At 43.7% G+C, this 20,822-nt stretch overlaps 3 protein-coding genes and 1 non-coding gene across 4 annotated transcripts; 1 reads left to right on the top strand and 3 right to left on the bottom strand.

Moving 5' to 3' along the window:
• Positions 1-561: 561 nt before the first annotated feature.
• trnal-uaa (transfer RNA leucine (anticodon UAA)) lies at positions 562-644 on the bottom strand. The gene has a single exon. It is a non-coding gene; the product is annotated as a tRNA-Leu (tRNA).
• A 342-nt stretch (positions 645-986) lies between these two features.
• stx11a (syntaxin 11a) lies at positions 987-4,040 on the bottom strand. Its single transcript, XM_029493183.1, has 2 exons — positions 3,893-4,040; positions 987-2,494 (listed from the first exon to the last, which is right to left on the bottom strand). Exon 2 carries the CDS (start codon positions 2,487-2,489, stop codon positions 1,626-1,628), a length of 864 nt encoding a protein of 287 aa, XP_029349043.1. The 5' UTR covers positions 2,490-2,494; positions 3,893-4,040; the 3' UTR covers positions 987-1,625.
• Positions 4,041-4,412: 372 nt separating this feature from the next.
• On the bottom strand, positions 4,413-6,856 carry LOC115035404 (syntaxin-11-like). The gene is made up of 2 exons (XM_029493184.1): positions 6,723-6,856; positions 4,413-5,764 (listed from the first exon to the last, which is right to left on the bottom strand). Exon 2 carries the CDS (start codon positions 5,760-5,762, stop codon positions 4,908-4,910), a length of 855 nt encoding a protein of 284 aa, XP_029349044.1. The 5' UTR covers positions 5,763-5,764; positions 6,723-6,856; the 3' UTR covers positions 4,413-4,907.
• A 4,977-nt stretch (positions 6,857-11,833) lies between these two features.
• On the top strand, positions 11,834-20,226 carry akap12a (A kinase (PRKA) anchor protein 12a). Its single transcript, XM_029494347.1, has 3 exons — positions 11,834-11,896; positions 13,548-13,647; positions 13,796-20,226. Exons 1-3 carry the CDS (start codon positions 11,834-11,836, stop codon positions 20,224-20,226), a joined length of 6,594 nt encoding a protein of 2,197 aa, XP_029350207.1.
• The last annotated feature ends 596 nt before the right edge of the window (positions 20,227-20,822 follow it).

Genomic DNA, 20,822 nt, shown 5'->3' with positions numbered 1-20,822 from the left:
TTATCTCGTTGTGATGGAGAAAAGGTTAAATCAGCTTTTATTATAAAAGATATTCAGTACAATCAAGAAAAAAAATGTATATCGATTTTTCTTATTTAATCGACAGCAGGAGGAATAATGTGTGTTGTGTTGTGTTTTGTTGTTGAGCCATCACCACAGGAGGAAAAACAGTGCTGTTCAGTTATAAAATTGGTGGTTTTGTGGCGGGGATGCCGTTTTTTGTTTCCAGACGGATCAGATCTCTGATCTCTTGAGTCTAACCCCAAATCCCCTCCACAAAAAAAAAAAAAAAACAAACAAAAAAAAAAACAAACTAACCCAGATCACCTGAATCCGGGTGTTTCCCCCCCTGTGGTGGTTTCCGATTGTGTAATTTTGTTAATTGTCTGTGATGTGTGTTACTGAAATAAGATAAAAGGAGGAACACGTCGTTTGAAGTAACGATCAGTGATACACAACTAGATCTACAATACGGAGACACATCTGATATTACCCATAATCCTCCTTATAGGTGTGTTTATCTTTACTTTGTGGACTTTCCACCTTAAAAGTTCCACCTTTTACCAGGAGTGGGGTTTGAACCCACGAGGACTATTGTCCATTGGATCTTAAGTCCAACGCCTTAACCACTCGGCCATCCTGGTGTATACACACTGTGTTGCAGTCAGCTGACTCAGTGATGTCAGCCAGGTGAGGAAACACAGGTTAGCTCGATGTGCCATGGGGCAAATACAGTCACACTTCCAGTAACTGCCCCCCTCAAACCGCACAGCCCCGCTGAGGAAGTGCAATGATTGCACAGCAGTTTCAACACAGAGCAGAGGCGGTTAGGTCTGCAGACAGAAACAGGCCTGCTGTCCTCCTGCCTCTTTAGTCCACCGTTAGCTCTTCTGTTGTCACACTTTGTTGGATGAAATAAAACACACATGGAAAAAAAAAAACAAAAAACAAACAAATCAGAAACCTTCTGTTGGGTGTGTGTGTCAGTAGGATCATTTCGTTTCTACATCTTGTTTTGGGATAAACACTCAAACAGTTTCATCACTCGGAGCAGGAGGGCGGTCTTGAGAAACATGAAGCTCCGGCCCAGAGAGGGTGATAACTATCGAGGCATCTGCAGCAAAAGGCCGTGAGCTGTTGCTTGTTAAGACGCGGCAGCAGTGAGAAATAGGCCAACTTTCAATTCCAGTTTCAACATGAGCTCCAGACATACAGTCAGAACGTGGCGCTCTGAGACATTTATTTAGAAGTACATCATACTTCACATCACTTAAATATTTCATGTTACAAAGCTGAAGGGCAAGAAGACGGAGTTGTGTGTCGAGTAAAAGCGATTTCTCTTGCGAAGCCTGGTCTCAGTAACAATCAGGAAATACAACACTCATATCACACTGTACATATTTGCTAGTGTGTGGTTTTGAAAACACACAAAAACGCTTCAATAGGGAGCTTATCAGGGAATTTTGGACAATGCAGCTGGCTGAAATCTGAGCTTTTTCAATGGAGCTTGATAAATACACAACAAAATGTTGAAGGCAGCTTAGCATACGAGGCTGATTGGGGTTTAATCTCAGTGTTTTGATGTCACTGAAAAAAAAAAAAAAAGTAAAAGTGATGGCGGCGTCTCAATTGCAGCAGGGAAAGCAACAGCAAAAGAGTTTCTTGCACGGGTTGTTTTTCTTGTACTTCACAGCCTTCTTGACCTGAAGCGTGGCCTTGACCACGTAGTCCTGAGTTGAAGTGACGTTTGCTTCTATGTTGTCCAGCATGCAGCCCTGCTCCTCCACCAGTATGGCCATCTGGAAGAAAAGATCGTGAATGTCTCTGATGCGGCTCTCCAGCTCCAGGAGCTCCTTGTGTCGGTTCTCGATCTCGGACAGAGCACTTCGGGCGCTCCTTCCCTCCAGGAGAAGATTATCCGAGAAGACGTTCCACTTGCCCGTCTCGATCATCTCGTCGATCTGTTCCCTGCTCACCTCCTTGCCCATGATCTCCGCCTGCCTCTGGATGCGGGTCTTGCAGTTCTCCCTCTGGACCATCTCGGCCTCGTTGTATTCGGACATGGCTTCGTGGAAGGCCCTGGTCAGAGACACGTACTGTGAACGCGCCATGCGGGCCACAGCCGAGGTCGGCCCGTGCTCCTCCTCCAGCTCTTTGTTGAGTTTGCCCATTTTCTCCAGCCGTGCATAAATGGCCTCCCCCCTGGCCTTGATGTGCCGTCCCAGAGCGTTGGAGTCCCGTTTGATGCTGCTTATCCTCCTGACGGATGTGAGGAACCTGGTGTTCTGCTTCCCGAGCCGCTTCACGTCCATTTTCAGCAGAAGCATCTCTTTCCTCATCGCCTGGGCCTCCTTATAGATGCCGTCCATCACGTCTTCTCCCTCAAACACGACGGCATGTTGGTCCAGATGTTCCTCATCCTCGGGCCTGTACTCCTCCTGTGGAACCCCGGGGGTGTGGGTCTGAAGCTCAGAGAGTCGGTCCCTCATTTCACCTGCAAGAGGAATCGGGAACATTTACTAATCTTTAGGTAAAAAAAAAAAAAAATCGTACTAAGAAATACACAAAAGGCCATTTGTCCATTAAATATGGACTCTGATGAGTCTGGTTAGCTTAGCTTAGCATTTAGAGTGGAAACAGGGAAAATGGGCGCTTTGCTCTGATCACCAAGTTGTAAAAATCTGTCCACCAGTTGAAACAATGAAACCAACTTCTTGTTACTCTCTCATGGTTAAAGTTTGGAGCAGGCAGGTTTTTATCTCCATCAGACTGAGCCAGTCCATCTGTTTCCCTGTTTCATCCTTTATGCTCTGCTCTGCCAGGAGAAACAGCCACGCTGGCCACAAAAAACACAACATGTTATATTTCACTTGTTCAATCTGTGTCAACACCAGCATGAAAACAAGCCACCGTTTGACGGGAGGTTACACAGCAGACATGATCTGTCTCTGAGGAGGTCACTGCAGAGCAGAGTCCCAAAGAGGCCAAATCCAAACTTTCCTATCTAATCAATCCTGTCATGGCCTCACAGATTTATTCTGCACTTCTCTGAGGGGTTAGTCGCTTTTTGGTCCGAAACCACTGGAACAAAAATAGTGTTTAAAAAGTAGTGATGCCACCTCGGCCACCTACAGCTGTGAAGAGCTGCTTGCAGCAGTATTATCCTCCTTTCATAATCTAACGATTGAGCATTGGAAATTTTTTTTCCTGCAGAATAAACAAATGCTTTTTATACGTGGAGTGAATTTGGTTGGTGATAATTCCACTTTAATGGGAGGAGATTTTATTGCAGAAGTAAAAACAGTGAATAGTTGTTCCATCTGTGGTCCCATCCTCATTAACTGGAAACATCCAAACATCCTTCATCTCATGTCAAATCACGTGTTTCATAAAACTAGAAAAAATCAGCAGTATAAGTGTCAGTCGAAATCAATCTTTCTGATTTTATGTTTTTATCAGACTACAGACAGCTTCTATTGGATCTCGGTTATTTCAGATCTTGTGTATGAGCAGTATTTGAATTTTAATGAGCTGCAGTTCCTGACTTAATATTTCACACAGATGTTCAGTGAAATGAATGATACTTTATTATCGGTCATGTTTAGACACTTTTAAAGGAAACTGGTGGGCAACTTCCTCAGCTGTGACGCTTCATCGCTTAGAAATGAAAGACAGGGCGTCAACTTCAGAGCCGCTTATTTCCTACTGACAGAAGCTTTTAGGTGGCTTCAGTTTAATGTCAGAAAGAAACAAAACAAACCCCAAAACACAGAACCAAAGGCATATTTGACGACCCGTCAGGATGATGAGAGAGAGAGAGAGAGAGAGTCTGCGGTTCTTTCATCGATCATTAAAATGTGGAAATAAATCGATTAGGTTTGATCAGTCCTACCTGGTGTGGTTGTCCTCCAGCGGTGCTACACCATCAAAGTCCCCAAAGAAGCCCAGCCGAAGGCACACAGACTCATTTCCTCTTTTTCTGTCACCAAATTTCGACATGAACACGAGTCAACCATCTGCCAGTGTTTTAAGGAGGTCTCTCTCTCTCTCTCTCTCTCTCTCTCGCTCTCTCTCTCTCACACACACACATACACACTCACACACTCACACACACACACACACACACTCACACTCACACACACACACTCACACTCACACACTGATGTAGGTACGAATACGGAAGATCACGCCTCTTCTATGTTTCATCTTCAAGCTTTTGTTGTTTCTGTGAATGTGCAAGGCGGTTGATTGAGAAAGATTTTGCTTTAGTTTACTTTCAGGAACATAAATTAGGTTTAAACTTCTTTTTTTTTTTTTTCTTTATTGCCCAAACTTTTAAAGAGACACAACTATTATTGTCATCATTAGACATGATCATCCAAACACAAAGTTGAGAATATGTTATCTGATTATAAAGTCTGGGACAAAGATAAACTTTATTTAGGATCATTTATTTAAAATAAATACAAATCCAGCATTGTAAAGAAAGTCCTCCTCAGTAGTAGAACTGCAGTTTGATTCAGAGGAAACTGTACTTTAAGTTGATCCGGCATTTTACCTGTACTGAGGTACAGCTGCTAAAATACTGTAAAGCAGTCAAATCCAAGCGAAGCACATTTACTCACACTCTGTTCTGAAGGTCCACCACGGACCTTCAGTCCTACATGGACTGATCTTCATCATTGGGCAGCATTTCTACTCTGAGCATGTATTTATCTGGTGTATATTTGTTCTCCTTTTGTCCAATAAATACCTCGTCGTCATCATCAGTGTTCAAACTGATTCATTCGCTGAGAAATTCAGTTACAGTCTCACAATGATTTACATTCATCGAAGGCTCCAGAGAACGTCCTGCAGCTTTGACCACGTGGACTGCTGGACCTGACCCAGGTCCAGCGTCTTCAGATTTAATTGTAATAACACGGGAAGCAGCCACAGAACAGCTTCTTGAAAGGGTTGTTCTTATCGGCTGTGGTGGCTCTCTCCAGCTTCCCTGTTGCTTCTTGAATGGCTACATCAGTGTTATGGACGTTTTTCTCGATGTTTTCGATGGCGACCCCCTGCTCCTCTACGAGCAGCGCCACGTCCAGGAACAGCTCCTGGATCCCTTCGATCCTCTTCTCCAGCTCCAGCAGCTCCTTTTGCCGGCTCTCGATCTGGAGGAAAGCAGAACGGGCCGTCTTGCCCTCCAGCTGGACGCTGAACACAATCACCTCGTCGGCCTCCATCATCTCCTCCAGCTCCTGTTCGCTGACCTCCCTGCCCACCACCTCCATCTGCCTCTGGATCTGACGTTTACAAGCGTCCCTGTGGTTCATCTCTGTGTCGTTGTAGCTGAACATCACCTCCTGCAGAGCGCTGCTCAGACACTGGTACTGTGTACGAGCTATACGAGCTGTGGGGTCGGAGCTGCCACGCTGGGCCTCCAGTTCTGCCCTCAGGGAGTTCATGCCATGCAGCCTGTGCAGCACACCCTCTGCCCTGAATTTAACATCCGCCCCGATCGCATTGGAGTCCCGCTTCATTGGAGAGGAGTATGTGGTTTTGTTTAAGGTGTGGTAGTTCACCTCTCTCAGCTCACTGATGTTGTTCTGGATCTCCTGGATCTCCAGACGTATCTTCTGGGCTTCCTGTAGGACCCCATCCAGGTCCTGGTCGGCCTGTGAAGCTGCTGCATGGCCCGACAGGTCATCCAGCTCCACCGTGCTGAAGTCCTCTGAGTCAGTCTGCTCCTGATGGAGGTCACTTAGTCTGTCTCTCATGTCTGAAGGACAGAGGACAAAGATTTTGGTTTATTTCACTGGATGTTAAATCTTGTCTGGTGTCATGTGAATTACAGAACTTCAAATACATTAGAAACATTTGTTATAAAACCAATCAGCTTCGACGGTCGGACGGTTCGAGGGCCGAGTGAACCAGACAGCCCAGTAAACAGTAAAACAGATGAAGGCTTCTTTCTTTCCAGATGTAGCAACTAGCCACACGTCTAAGTGATGAACTGATTGATTCCAAACGATAAGACTGACTCGTGCTGCGAAGTGTCAGGCAGAGTTTGCGCCTGTGATGAATCCAGAAACTGATGATTCAAACTGAAAACACCGTGATTGATTTGTTCTTTCTGCATCTGTATAAACACGGAAGACAGAAAGTCTAAATGACAGACATTAAAGACTACATGTACATGTTCTGGTGTAAAATGTCTCCCGTTGAAGAGGCCTGAGCTCCGGCAAGCGGGCGAGGAGCTGAGACATTTACAGCTGTTTGTCCTGAACATGAACTGAGCTTCTGTATCGTGTTATCTTAGACGAGCATACTTGATCTGCCAGGCCATTCAGTCGCAACTTGTCAAACGCGTTCTCAAGCAGAAAGTGCAGTTTAAAAGTCTCTCAGCTGGTTTTAATTCAGGGTTTATACAGCAGACTGAACCTCAGTAGGACTGAACAAAAACAGAAAGACGCAATAAATTCTGTCCAGCCTGACAGAAACTGTCGGCAACCAGCAGGGAAGGAAGTCTGCTTTGCATCAGTTAACGTTTACGCAATTAAAAATGCAACCAATGTTTTTTTTTTTGTTGTTGTTGTTTTTATTGTTTTAACAGTTTCTGTAAAGAGGCCTCGGCCGTCCAACTTTCTCAACTCATCACAGAACAGATGTTTACATTTGTCCCCTAACAAAGAAGCTCAGGTCAGACGAAGGAACGTAAAGCTAGAATGATACCTTACTTGCTACTGGTGGGCTCTTCACAAGCGGGTCGCATACAAATCCAACAGATCAAGGCCCTTCAAAGCAGTGGCTGAAAAAAGGGTGACAGCTTTTTGAAAAATGTGAACCATCATCATCGATGCACCTGTTTAAGAGGAAACAGATGGAAACAAAACTTTCTGCATTCCTTTTAGTGTCACATGGAGGCACAGCGGATGACGTACAGGAAGGGGACGCCAGGCTTTCCAAGGATCCACCGTAGAGATAGTGACTGATCTCAGGTCAGATGTCACACAGGCTTTTTTTGTTTTTCTGATGTGTATTTACAGGTTTCTACGTTGTGTTTCATGTGTAACCATATTAAGTATTAAGGCCACGCAGGGTGCAGTGAAAAAGCTCTGATGTCGAGCTCAGGCCTTGGAAGAGAAAAGAAGAAAATGTGTCAGATAACGTCAAAGGCAGAAGCCTTCACACTGACACTGGACGACGAAGGCATTTCAGAAATAAAGAGGAAGTATTTTAGATGGGTTATCTTCCAATAGGAAGGAGGGGCCGAAGTTTTCAGTGTGATAAAACGAGGTTTTGCAGAAGTAAGTGCGCTTTTTTTCCTCTCAGTTTGATGAAGCGCCGTCTGACCAAAGGCTCACTCTCGCACAGGGAAACCACCAATTGTCAAGTGGCAGCAAGTCATGCCGCCAAAAGAAGAAGAAGAAGAAGACAAAGAAGCTCAAGTGTAGTTGTAAGAGGGTGGCAGAAGGGTTGAGGTGATGTGTGGGAAGCTGTGTGACACAGTCATTTCCACATCCAGCAGTGAATCGGATGTGATTCGTAATTTCCATAAGACTCCATGAGTTTGAGTCACACCGACTTCTCTTCACAAAGGGGGATTTTTAGTGAAGTTTGTCTGTAGGAACACACACCAGCAACCTGATTCGTGAAGAAGAGACGCGTGAATAGATACAGCCATTAAACCACAAGGCCACAGTTTCATTGTTTCGTCTCTGGTTTCATTCACTCGGTTGAGAACTGACATGTGAACATATTAATACAGTTTTAGCTTCAGACTCGACATGTTAAATCCAGTCAGAGCTCAAAAAAACACCGGAGTTTAAAGTAAAGTCAAAAAAATCCACCTCAATATCGACATATTGTAAGAAATGGATTCATCTTTAACCGAAAATGGCATCAAAAAGTGTCATTTCTAAAATCAGAAGCTGCTTTTATTTCTCCGAACTTAAACTCTTTTTAAAGATGGTTGTATTGTTTCCGCTGAACACATTTGTCATCGCTGTGTGTCTGTGTGTGTTTGTTTGGCCCAGCAGGTGTCAGTGTTACAACAGCACCTTCACCAGTGAAGCTCTATTCAATCCAGTTGACATTAAAATGCTGAGTAACAGATTTATTCATGACTAAAATTCAACTTATATTAGATCCAGCTGTATTTATAAAAGGCTGACGAGTAGAGCAGGGGGAAGCCCCCTTTTCAAAAATAGAGGAAAAGATTTTGTTATTATTATGATTTTTGAAATGATGACATAGTCATTTTATTTGTATAATCATATATATTAAATATTACATATTATATTTATTTTTTTATAGCAAAAAAATTCAAATGGGGATTTTTGTGAGAGCAAGTTGAAAGTTGTAGTTTATTTCCAATTATTTGTCTTAAGTTCCCTGGATCTGATTTAGGCAGCATGTTTTTGTATCAGTACACTGCAGATGTAGAGCAGTCAGCAACTGAACACATGACCGGGTTAAATCTAAGTTGGCCTCATGTCTGCTCCTCAGAATGGACCTCCTGGGAAACAGTTCATCACCAATGTGCCAAGAATGTATCCGTAATTAAAGTCTGTAAATCTCCTGAACTCCAGGACAAAGGTCCATTTTCTGCACATGGAAACTTTAAAGTGGCACAGTCCCCCAAAATGCCACCATATGAAATTGTTGTTACAGATTCTTTTTGGAAATAAATGTCATCAAGTATGTGTGTCGCCAAAAAAATCTAACTGAGAATCAGGAAACAATTTTGGAAATACTTTGGAGTACTTTTTTAAGAGTGTCTAAACATTTCAGAATTCTGCTGGAGTATTTAAAACTTATGTTGCTTTTTGAGGTTAGTATCTACTTCATGGTATTACTTTAAAAAACATATATAACTTTTTTTCATTATTATTATTGTTACTGGCTGAAACTAATTTGTGAGGTCTACCACAAAAGTGAAAACTATAACATGAAACCCACCGCTGAACTTTGTTGTTTGCACTCAGCTTAATATGCGGACTAAGAAATTTCACAGAGACACATCCATTGGGTTTCAATTTCAAACTCATTATTGATGCCCTAAAATGCCCGGGTGGGGGGGGCAGATGCACACACATACAGAGAGACCCACTGAGAAGCTGCCTTTCATTTCATTACACAGCTACACAGCATCAGGCCTCTTTGGTTAGGGTGCTGTGCTCGGCGGAGAAAACATCAGCTGTTTTCAACTATCCAAAGTTGTGACTTTAATTAATTAACTTATCAGCCTCCGACCAACGTTGGCATAACAGCACCAGTGTCTCCGAGCATCTGATCAGATTAACATGAATGCCTGTCATGGGTTAGGACATGTTCCTCTGCTTGGATCCCAAGATCCTCCTTTGTTCCGCTGTGACACATCGGTTATGTTTGAGGGAGCCTCGGCACATCACCTCAGCTCTTCAAGATATAAAGTCTTAATAAATCATTCAGCTCAGTGGATGGGAAACTGATTTGATTGGTGAGATTCTTCGTCTTTTACACAAAATGACAGGACTGAATTAGGCGACTGGGTGCTGACAGCTATAACATCACGAACTAAATGAAGTAATGGTGGCTTAGAGGGTGTGTCAGCCCTGTGACATCAGGGGCCTCTGGGTTATTACATTTCCTTGTGTCTGATCAGGAACCAAAACTCAGTTGGAAGACAGTTTGACAACACTTGTGTTCACAGGCACACTGGAGTAAAAATAGTACGATGAAAACGAAGGTTAATACTGATGGCAGGTTTGTGGCCATCAGAGCTTGGCGTTTGTTTACGGGGCTTTTTGTGTTACTGGCAGAAAAACACAAGAAATAAAAGCGTGGATAAAGGATTGAAGACAGCAGAATTGTAATGACGCCATGAGATAATACGTGAATATCAAAGGAATGGGTGAAAAATGAAAGGAGAAAAAAAACAATAAAACAGTCGTCACATCCAGGCCGGTTGAAAACTTTGGATTTTTGGAGTAGCACTTCATTAAAATACACAAACATAACTCAGTCAGTGCTTTTAAAAGGCAACATCCAAAACAGGCTGTAAAAGTTCAGCTCTTTAACCACAACCCCCGACAGAATTTGCACACCAAGCGGTCGAGTTGCTTTGTGTTTCATCAGACAATCTGTCAGATTATTTACTAATTTATCTGTCCAGGTCTGCTAATGAGTCGGCTCACACGTCTCTCTTCAACTTACAAGTTATGTGAAGTCTGTTTTGCTCTTCAGTTACATTTGAGAGGTTAAATATTTCCCTTTTCTAGGAAATCTTTTGATCTTGAACATTCCTGTGTTTTTGTGTCATTGAGACAGCAAACATACATAAAACAGCTGTAAATCCAATGAGATGACAGAGGAACATGCCAGCATGTTAATTATTTCAGTATGACTTGCAGGCAGATCATGCATGAGATGAGACCTCCTGATGTGCATCACGTGTTCTGATGCTTTCTGAAATCAAATCAGTTTTTTCCGCAACTTCTCTGTCCGGCTGTGTGCATGACTTGGAAAAATGTAAATCATAAAGTTTTCTTCTTTATGAACTAAATTATTACCGCATGTCACATGTACAAGTGAGTAACAATATACTGTTCGTTTTGTTTTATGCAAAGAAAAGCGCCAACTTTACAGTGCAAAGTGTAGCCCACAAATGTATTAAGGGTTTGATTTATCCCTTTAAATGCATTTATAAGTAAAAAGTAGTTATCAAAAGTTTTTAGTGGCTCAGTGCAGCCTTAAGTGTTTAGATAGTTACTGACTTTATTATGATTTGGTGCTATATAAATAAATCTGATTTGATTTGATTTGATATATATATATATATTAAAGAAATAAACATATTCTTTATACATTTTGTAGCCCAGTTTAGAGTGCTCACATGTAAAAAAAGACAAACTCCTTTTCTGCTTCTGTAATGTGGTGATAAATTTGCAGATCAGGGCTGAATCAGTAAAATGCGCCCTGTCCGGCTGAGGTGACCTTTCCTGTTGAGGGTGAAGGTCTATCAGCAGCATCAGCAGCTGTGAGGAGCTGACATTTCTTACTAATTTATCAGGTTCACCAACGTCAAGATCAAGTTACACTTCCTGTGTGTCGTGAACAACCCTGATGTCACATGTCAGCTGTTTGACTTTTGCACATTAGATTCAGCGATAAAAGTTTTGAAAAACACATCTGTGAAGAAATGGTCAACAACAGGATCAACACAGAGCAGCTGATGAGGGAAGACAAGTATTTATCCTTATGGAAAGGTCACCTTATACTTCAACATGTTAGAGGCAGCCTGTTTGAATTATCCTGCCTGCTTCCAACTTCACTCAGTAATCTGGAGCTGGTTTGGATTAATACAGAAAGACAGGAGAAATTAAATCTCCTCTCTCTTCCTACTGCAGTTTGTTTTTGGACCAATATCTTAAAAAAAAAAAAAAAAAGTTCTGGATGTATTTTTTTCTCCACAGCAGAGCTACATGTCAGACACAATAATAACAACAATAATAATAATAATAATAATAATAATAATAATAATAATAACTGCTCACACCGTTATGGGACAGTGGAGCTGTTCTGTTGCTGACATCACTGCAGTTTCTTTTTTCATGCCCTGCCTCCTCATTCTGATGCAGAGGGAGGCGGGCCGGGCCGGGCCGGGCCGGGCCGGGCTCGGCTCATAAGCTCCATGTGACACCCAGGCTGCAGCATCACTGAGCCGATCGGTGTCTCTGCTCCTTTACTCCGTCGTTCTTCTCCTTCTTCTTCTTTCAATCTGATTTATTCATTCCGGTTTTTCCTTGTTTTGGAGGGGGGACACTCACATCGCTTCTCCGGCGGAGGCTCGTTCCGGACAGACGCGATGGGAGACGCTCAGTCTGCGCAGCGGGAGGAGAGCGGAAAAGCGGAGGACACTGAAGACAAGGTAGATCCTTATTTCCTGAGGGATTGGCCTGAATCACTCCAAACTTTATGATCAGGATTCCTCCTGCTGTCTGCATGTGGATGACTTAAAGCAGACAGAAATGCTGAGGCTGGACTCTGTTGTTGTTGTTGTTGTTGTTGTTGTTGTGTTACTCACAGCAGTGCAGTGCTGCTGCCAGCACATCCATTAACCTCAAGATACAGAAAAAGTCCTGTGCATCCAGCACATCCATCTCTTCTGGGACTCTTTTATTTAAAAAGAAATCACCAACATGTTCCTTTTTTTTTTTTTTTTTTTTTTGGCCTTTCTGTAACAACAAAGGTTCATTTATCAGCTTCTGTCATCAGTTCAGGTGTCAGATGAAGCTATCAACCTTTTCTGAGGAGGATCAAAGTTGTTGGAAATTCGTTGCACTAAATGAGCCGTGGTCTCACCCCGTGCTGTGGGGGGAAGAACGACCTTTAAGGACGGCTCAGGGGAGGGATGGAGTTTCCTCTGCTGCACTCAGCAGATGGCCACATTGATTATTAGTGTACAACATGATCATGGATCATACTGAGCAGGAAGTCAATTAGACACTCCTGAACTGTGACAATGAAAATAGCTGCTCGTGTCTTCGCAGCTGCAGTCGTGATATTATGTTTCTTGTGCGAGCTCAAATGGCGCAAAATTATTGTTAAGAAACATTTTAATGTTTAATGAAGCCACAGTTTAGTTTAGTTTTTTTACACTTCATTTAATGTGGTGTCATAATCTTTTTAAACAATAGATCGAATGGTATACTGTATCTGTAAAGTAAATTTGAACTTTATTTTGCCAATAAGATGTCAAGACATCTTAGGAACAATCTGCTGTGTCATACTTTTTGGTCATTTTATTCACAAAGCTACCTCAAGTGTACAAATGTTTGGTTGTGCTATTTCTAAAGATTTGTGTTCAGATGGCTGAAAAACGAAGACATCTGTGTCCACGGCTCTTCATTTAGGAGACGTGCATGTAAAACTCTGACAACAGCTCACAGAGCCAACCATAATTTCATAATGGTCTTTACAGATATAGCAACGTTTCAGTTTAGACAGCTTTCTCTCATTATTTAACAGATGCTGTCTCTGGGTTCACCCAGATAATCAACGATTCCCGTTAAGAAAGAACGAGACAGACTTTGCAAATCAGATTAAGACCTAAAACTTATTCCTCCAGCAATACTGAGAGCTCAACGGTGCTTTAGAGATATAATGAACTCCAAAATGTCTGGACATTAACGGTTAATACTGTTGTCAGTAGTGTGCATTAGGAGGTGCATTATGGCACCAACAGCTCTGCATTTAGTGATCCACTCCACACGAGCTGCTCAGTCTTTCTCCACTAATGTGGCTCACGGATTTGTGATAATGAGGACAACTCAGAACCAACAGCAACACAAGCCTGTTGTTTCCAAAACGAGACAGGGATTGAAATTCTTTGCTCCTTCTCTGCTCCCTACTGTACTTTTCCTGTGATTGACGCCTGGTGCTCTTCTGACAGCTGCTTCTTACTCATAAACGTCCGAAGCCGACTGCTGAAAGACTTCTACTCTTTGAGCTTTCCTGTAATCTAAGCTTTGCCACAAGTGCAGGCAGATTTTATGGTTCTGTTTTGCGTTTCGTTTCAGCCATTCAAAAATAACAAGCAAATCTCTGAGATCAATGGAAAAGCAGACAGCGCCACAGCACAAGTAAACGCTCACTGCGAGGATGAGATGGCTGCAGAGGGTGAGTATATTTCTGTCAGCATCATTTTAACGTGCATAGAGTAGATAGATACAGTTTCACCTGTGCTGTCACTCTTTTTTAGTTCTTGTGTTTCTAATTGATAAGATATTTACTATCTTTTTTTATGGTTTAGCTATCCTTTCTCCAGACGAAGACATTTCAAAAACAGCAACGTCACTTAAAGGGGAAGTGGAAAATGTTGAAATGAATGGAAAGGAAGCAGCAAATGAAGCCGATGCTCATGAAGACGTCCCTCTGGAAATGACTGAAATGGATGTGAAACAGAATGATATCAATGAAGGTTTTAGGAGGTTTTTCAGGAACATTGGTCTGAAGCTGACAGTGAAAAAGGGCACGGCTGAAAACGCTGAAATGGCAGCAGATGAGATGAACCAGGAAGAATTTGTGGAAGTCGCCACAGAAGAAACCAAAAGTGAAGAGCATACGGACCTGAAAACAGCGCCGGAGACTTATGACAACGATTCCACAACATGTCCCACCCTGACGGATGCAACATCGGAAGACGTTCTACAAAATGCAGAGGAGAAAACAACAGACGCCAAAGAGGTGGCTGAATCTGATATCGTAGATGCTTCACCTGCACATGACGATGAAAAGGTGCAACAGGATGCCGCACTCGATGAAGACCAACAGCCAACATCCGAATCAGAGGTTGTTGTGTCTCCAATTAAAAGGTTTTTCACAACTGGAATCTTCTCTGGACTGCAGAAGAAAAAGAAGCTCACGGAAGACGAGATAAGTGAGAAAGAGCTGATGGAGATAGAGCGAAAGCACACAGTGGAAGAAGCAGAGGGATGTGTAAATGCACAACAAGAAAAGGAGGAGATCAGTTTGGGTGTTGAGGCAGATCCAGATGAGACGGGACAGAAGGACAACAAACTTAAAGAGGAGATTCTTCCTGCAGCATCAGCTCAGGCGACAGACGATGCAGTAAGCATCACCGTCAACGAGCCTGAAATTCTCAGTTATCAAGAGAAAGTTCAAGCCAGCCCTCTGAAAAGGCTCCTGTCGGGGTCTAATTTAAAGAAACTCTCCAAAAAGCAGAAAGGCAGGAGATCAAGTGACAGTAGGCTGTCAGACTTTGGAGATCAGTTTTCAGATCAGCTCCTGTCATTTAAGGAGCCAACCGAGCATCAGAAGGAGGAGAGCCCTGCAGCAGGAGAGGAGGGAGCGTGGGCTTCTTTCAGAAAGCTTGTGACTCCAAAAAAGCACCCGAAGACGTCCGCTGAGACACAAATCCCAGGCTCAGAGGAGCAAACGAAACCAAGTGACAGGGAGCAAATATCCAGTTACAGCACAGAAGAAGGCAAAAAACGAAAAGACTCTTCTGTGTCGTGGGACGCCGTTCTGTGCGGATCTGGGAGGAGAAGGAGTCGAAGTAGGAAGACATCAGACTCTGAGGATGAAACGCCTCCAGCTGAAAATGACAACAAGAAGCATCAGTCGCCACCAGAAAGTTCCAACGAGGTCGATGAAAGTTCCCACAAAAAATCAGGAAGTCCTTCAGAGGCTGACGGAGGATCTACGTGGAAATCCTTTAAAAAACTGGTCACCCCAAAAAGGAAGCTCAAGGACGAGGAGGAAAACAGAGATACTGCACAGTCTGACAGTGAGGTTCCTCGGGATGATTCCTCGTTCTCAATAAAGAAACTTCTCCCAGGGAGAAAAAAGAGCAAGTCCTCTGAAAAGCAGGACCAAACATCTTCAGATGAGGCTGATAAGGATGTAGCTTCAGCCGATGAAGATTCAGAGACACCCGCTGTGGTCCCGCTGTCTGAGTTTGATGCAGTTGAAACCGGAGTTCACATACAAACGCAGGCTGCGGTAGAAAGCCACGTCCCGAAGGAAGCAGAGTATGAACTGCAGCACGACCTCCAGGATCATACGGCCGAACCTCTCGTGCCTTTTGACAACCTGCCAACTGAGATAAAGAAAGCCCAAGACGAGCAGGATGTTTTAGAAAATGAGGGATCTACCACTCCTACTTCAAATGAAGAAGCAGAAGACCTTACAGAAATAATCAGTAAACATCAACAGCTCAGTGATATTCCAGAGGAGGGCATAATTACAGAGACCATGGCCACTCCGGCTTCAGCCGCCGAAGAGACAGCACGAGACGACACACTCGCAGAGGATCTGATAGAAATCACGTCTGAGGCCATAACTGCTCCAGAGCCTGTGGACGTTACCCTGACAGACGAAACTGAGATGATCTCTGCAGTTTCTCAGCTATCAGAGTCTTCAAAAACATCTGGCAACACAACCCCAGTCCCAGAAGAACAGGATGTCAAACAGACAGAGACGCTCCTGCATCAGGTGGTTGAAACCATCTCCACGAGCCCAAAGGAAGGCCTGCTGTGCTCAGATGAGATTAACCCCGAAAGAATAGTTGGATCCGTCTCACATCAAGTGCTCGAAATGTTTCTAAAAGAGGAGCCAGCAATTCTGGAAATACACAGGAGCTCTGATGCAACTGCCATTAACATTGGCCTGAATGTTGAAGAGCTGGACGCAGCGAATAAACATGCAGTAAAACCCCAAAGAGAGAGTGTATCTGAAGTCAACCAAAGTGTTTCCAAAGAAAGTGTACCTGAAGTTCCTTCTGTGAGATTGGACACTGCTGAAATTGGTGTAGATGAAGTTCATGAGGTCAGTGTTTCACATCCAGAAGAAAGTATAAAAGAATTAGACAGCACGGATGACAGCCAGACGACTGAAGCTGTGTTTTTAGAAGCTTTACCTGAAGATGAAGAGATTGTTGCAGACGAAGGTTCTGTAGTCGGACTCCATCAAGAAGAGATTGTTGCAGACAAAGGTTCTGTGGTCCAAATCTGTCAAGAAGAGATTGTTGCAGAGGAAGGTTCTGTGGTCCAAATCCCTCAAGAAGAAGAGATTGTTGCAGACGAAGGTTCTGTGGTCGGACTCCATCAAGAAGAGATTGTTGCAGACAAAGGTTCTGTGGTCCAAATCTGTCAAGAAGAGATTGTTGCAGAGGAAGGTTCTGTGGTCCAGCTCCCTCAAGAAGAAGAGATTGTTGCAGAGGAAGGTTCTGTGGTCCAGCTCCCTCAAGAAGAAGAGATTGTTGCAGAGGAAGGTTCTGTGGTCCAAATCCCTCAAGAAGAAGAGATTGTTGCAGACGAAGGTTCTGTGGTCCGAATCTGTCAAGAAGAGATTGTTGCAGAGGAAGGTTCTGTGGTCCAGCTCCCTCAAGAAGAAGAGATTGTTGCAGAGGAAGGTTCTGTGGTCCAAATCCCTCAAGAAGAAGAGATTGTTGCAGAGGAAGGTTCTGTGGTCCAAATCCCTCAAGAAGAAGAGATTGTTGCAGATGAAGGTTCTGTGGTCCAAATCCCTCAAGAAGAAGAGATTGTTGCAGATGAAGGTTCTGTGGTTGGACTCCATCAAGAAGAAGAGATTGTTGCAGACGAAGTTTCTGTGGTCGGACTCCATCAAGAAGAGATTGTTGCAGATGAAGGTTCTGTGGTCCAGCTCCCTCAAGAAGAAAAGCCTTTAGAAATGGACTCTCACAAAGCAGAATCAGCTGCTACACAGGAAGGTGAAAGTAAAGATGGAGGTGTAGAGCAGGAAGTCCAAACTCTGACACAAAACGAAGATCAAGTCTTACAAAACATCACAGATCAAGTTGAAGTGGAGGATAAAGATAAACTACCTGTGGAGGAGTTACAAGAAGCTGCCATGTTAAATTCAGAGGGGGGAGGAGTCCAACTGCATGAAAGGGAAATAATATCCGAAGACAGTCCTGCAACTGAAACACATGAATCCAAAGAGGAAACAGGGCATCTCACTGAAGATAATGTTGAGGCAGAGAGGGAAGATGAACCCCAAGCAGATGATACTGAAGCTGAGCACGTTGAAGAGGCAGACGTTTTAGAAACGGTTCGGGCATCCCTGTTAGATTCAGAGGAAGGCGGTGCTCATCTGATTGCTACAGAAACAGGAACACCCAAAGAAGAAAGTGTTCAACTGCCTGAAGGGGAAGTACCATCGAAGGATATTCCCACACAAAGTGGGACAGATGAAACAAAAGAAGCAACAGAGAATGTCTCTGAAATTAGTGCCGAGCCAGAAAACAAAGAACTGAAGACAATCGCTCTAAATACCGACAATCATCAAGTTGCAGAAGTTTTACAAACTATGCAAGAACCCACACCAGCTTCAGAGGAGGGTGGTGTGCAATTGCTTGACAAAGACGAGATATCAGAGACCACAGCAGAGGTAGAAACTGTTCCGGATGAACTCAAAGTGGAAACTGAATCTCTCGTTGATGACGATAAGCCAGTTGATGCTTTAGAAACTGAACATGCTCCAGAAATAGAAGCAGAAGCTGCACAAGTAACAAACTTAGTCTCAGAAGAAGACGGTGTCCAACCACCTGAAAAAACAGACATATCGGAGGCAATTCCAGAGGCGGAAACTTTAGATCCAACACGGGAACCTGAAAGCAACGCAGAGCCAGAAGAAGATGTGCCAGAAGTTTCACTGTCTCGTGTAAATGATGTTGAAACTGAAGCAGAGGCTGAAGTGAAGGAATCTATGGGGACAGAAAGTGGTGAAGAGGGGCGTGCTGAGAAACCTGAGAAGCAAATATCAGCTGAAGGTGATCCTGAACCAGACTCTATAAATGCCACTGCCTCAGTTACAGAGGAAATACAGGCAGAACTGAGCCGGGCTTTAGAGCATAATGAGGAGAAGCCAAGAGAGATCACGCCACAAGAAGATCGGGCTGTGCAGGAAGACAACGCCACTGAAACTGTAGGTGAGCTACAAACATTAGCAGCTGTTAACGGGGAAACAGCTGATGTTCAGGTCAGAGAAAATGTCTTTTCTGAAATGACCCCGCCGACTTGTGTAAACAATGCTGAAGTTACACACGAACCTGAGCATGAGGTGCATCTAAGCACAGTTCACGTCAGTATTGAAGGGGAACTTCCAGCAGCCGAGGTGAAGAACGCTGTGTTTGAGGATGCCTTAGTCAGCCAGGTGGTCACATGCTATCTGAAAGAGGCCTCAGCTGCCATACCGGACGCTTCAACGGCGAAGACATCAGAAAATCACAAAGCTTTGATAGACACGGAAACAAGTGTGCAAGAGTTTGAGGAGACGGTCATGTCTGCGGCACCGCAGGATGATGATGAAGTGACTGAGAGCGCAGAGGAAGGCAGAGAGGTCCCAACAGCACAGATTGAGGACAGTAGCAGCATTCAGGTGCAGGTGGTTGACGTCGATGTGAAATCAGCCCAGACGATTGTTGACCGAGTGCTTCAGGTCGGGGTGACAGAGACCAAAGAAGTTATAGATGTTTGCCAGGAAACATTTGAGGAAGTGGACCATCTCTCTGCCACATCACAGACTGAAGAATTAATTAACGAGGAAAAGGTGACTGTCCGAGAAGTCATTCAACATGTGAAGGAAAAATTACCAGCAGCTGAATCGCTGAATGTCGCCATGACAGAAGAGGCCGCGGCTGCTGCACAGCAAGAGGTGGAGGATCTCACACAAACATTCGTTATTCCTGGAAGTTCAGACATAATCTGTAATCCGAAGGAGGATTTGGAGGAAACTAAACCCCAACTGGAAACCTCTGAAGCAGATTTCAAAACTGAAGAGGTGAAATTACCATCAGAGGAATTAGACAGAAAGAAAATTAGTGAGGAAGCACAAATATCACAGATGACCCAGAGCCAGATTGTAACCCACAGCAACACTGGATTAGTAGTCCCACAAAACGCCGGAATAATTTCCTCTGTAGGAAGTGTGGATTCTCCCTCTAGTATTTCCTTAGAATTCAAAATAAACATACAGTTTGGGCAAGCAAAGGCAGCAGTTCCTCCACAGCCTGCAGAAGAAAAAGATGAACTGGTAAAGAAGACGGACGTGTCTCAAGTTGAACCTGAAAAGGAAATAATTCCCCCACAAAGTGTCGACAGCCAGAGACAGACAGAGCCGACTGAGGCGTCTGGTCAGGCAACAGAAATCAGAGAAACAGTGCACTCAGCCACAGCAGAAAAAATGGTGGTCATGAATCAACCGATACTGCTGGATATGGGCGTGCAGGCCATAGAAACAGTAGAACCAGTGGAGGAAATCAAATCCACAGAGAGAGTGACCCTCAACGTCCAGGCGACAGAGACAATACAGCCTGTGAGGCAAACAGAGAAGAGAGAGGTGTTCCTGAGCCAGCCGGTGCTGTCTGAAGCTGTCCAAGAAACGAAACCAAAGGAACCCGTGAAGCCAACCAAGGAGGAAAATGAAGATGTGTGGCTGGATGCCGAGGAAGAAATTTACTCTCAAAAGGAAACAGAGTCGTCGGTTGAACGGGCAGAGGAACCTCGAAAGGCAGAAAGTGACCAGGAGGAAAAGACGGCGACACCTCGAGGTGAAACAGCTCCTGCTGCCAAGACTGAGGACGAGGAAAGTCAAGAAGAAATCCTCAAAGCTGACGCAACGTGCGAAATTGAGAGTGAAGGTGAAGATTTTGCTTTTGCACTCGAGCAACCGGAAACTGCAAGCGCAAGCGTCAGTAAGCTCGAGGAGGATTAATTCAGCCAAAACATAAACTGGTCAGTGTCCTCATCTCTCACTGAAACCTGAAATCACGTTCATTTGAACATCAAAATCATTTTATATCATAATTCATGTTTTATTTTTTCTCTTTCAAGGCTGAACAATCAAAAAGGAAGCTACCCAAGTCTGTAAGGAGGAATTAACAGTCATACAGATGGACTGGCTGGATGGTGGAACTACAGGAAACGGCATTTTGCTGCTTTTATTTGGCATTATGCTCAACCAAAAATATCCCAGTATATTCCAGATGACGTGTCATGGATGAAGACACGTCATCTGTAAGCCTAGCATCTAGCATCAACTGTACACGTGCTACTCTCCTGTGTGACAAAGAACTACATCCACGACAAACAGACCTTTTTCAGCAAATCGAATAAGTTGCTTGCTTCAGCACACAATTTTATTTAGTAATTATTTCAGGTCATATTCTGTATATTTATTCAATATATCCTTCAGAGTGGATCTGCCTAGGAGAACAAAAAAGTATTTTTTATTAAAGAGCTGTCTTTTTTTATGGTAAAATGCTTCAAAGACATTCAAGTATAAATCCTAATGTATGTGACCCAGGTAGA

The sequence above is a fragment of the Echeneis naucrates genome, chromosome 22 (genome assembly GCF_900963305.1).
Source record: "Echeneis naucrates chromosome 22, fEcheNa1.1, whole genome shotgun sequence".
NCBI classification, from domain to species: Eukaryota; Metazoa; Chordata; class Actinopteri; order Carangiformes; family Echeneidae; genus Echeneis; species Echeneis naucrates.
Note: the sequence above shows the minus strand (reverse complement) of the source record. Positions and strands in the feature narration are given on the sequence as shown.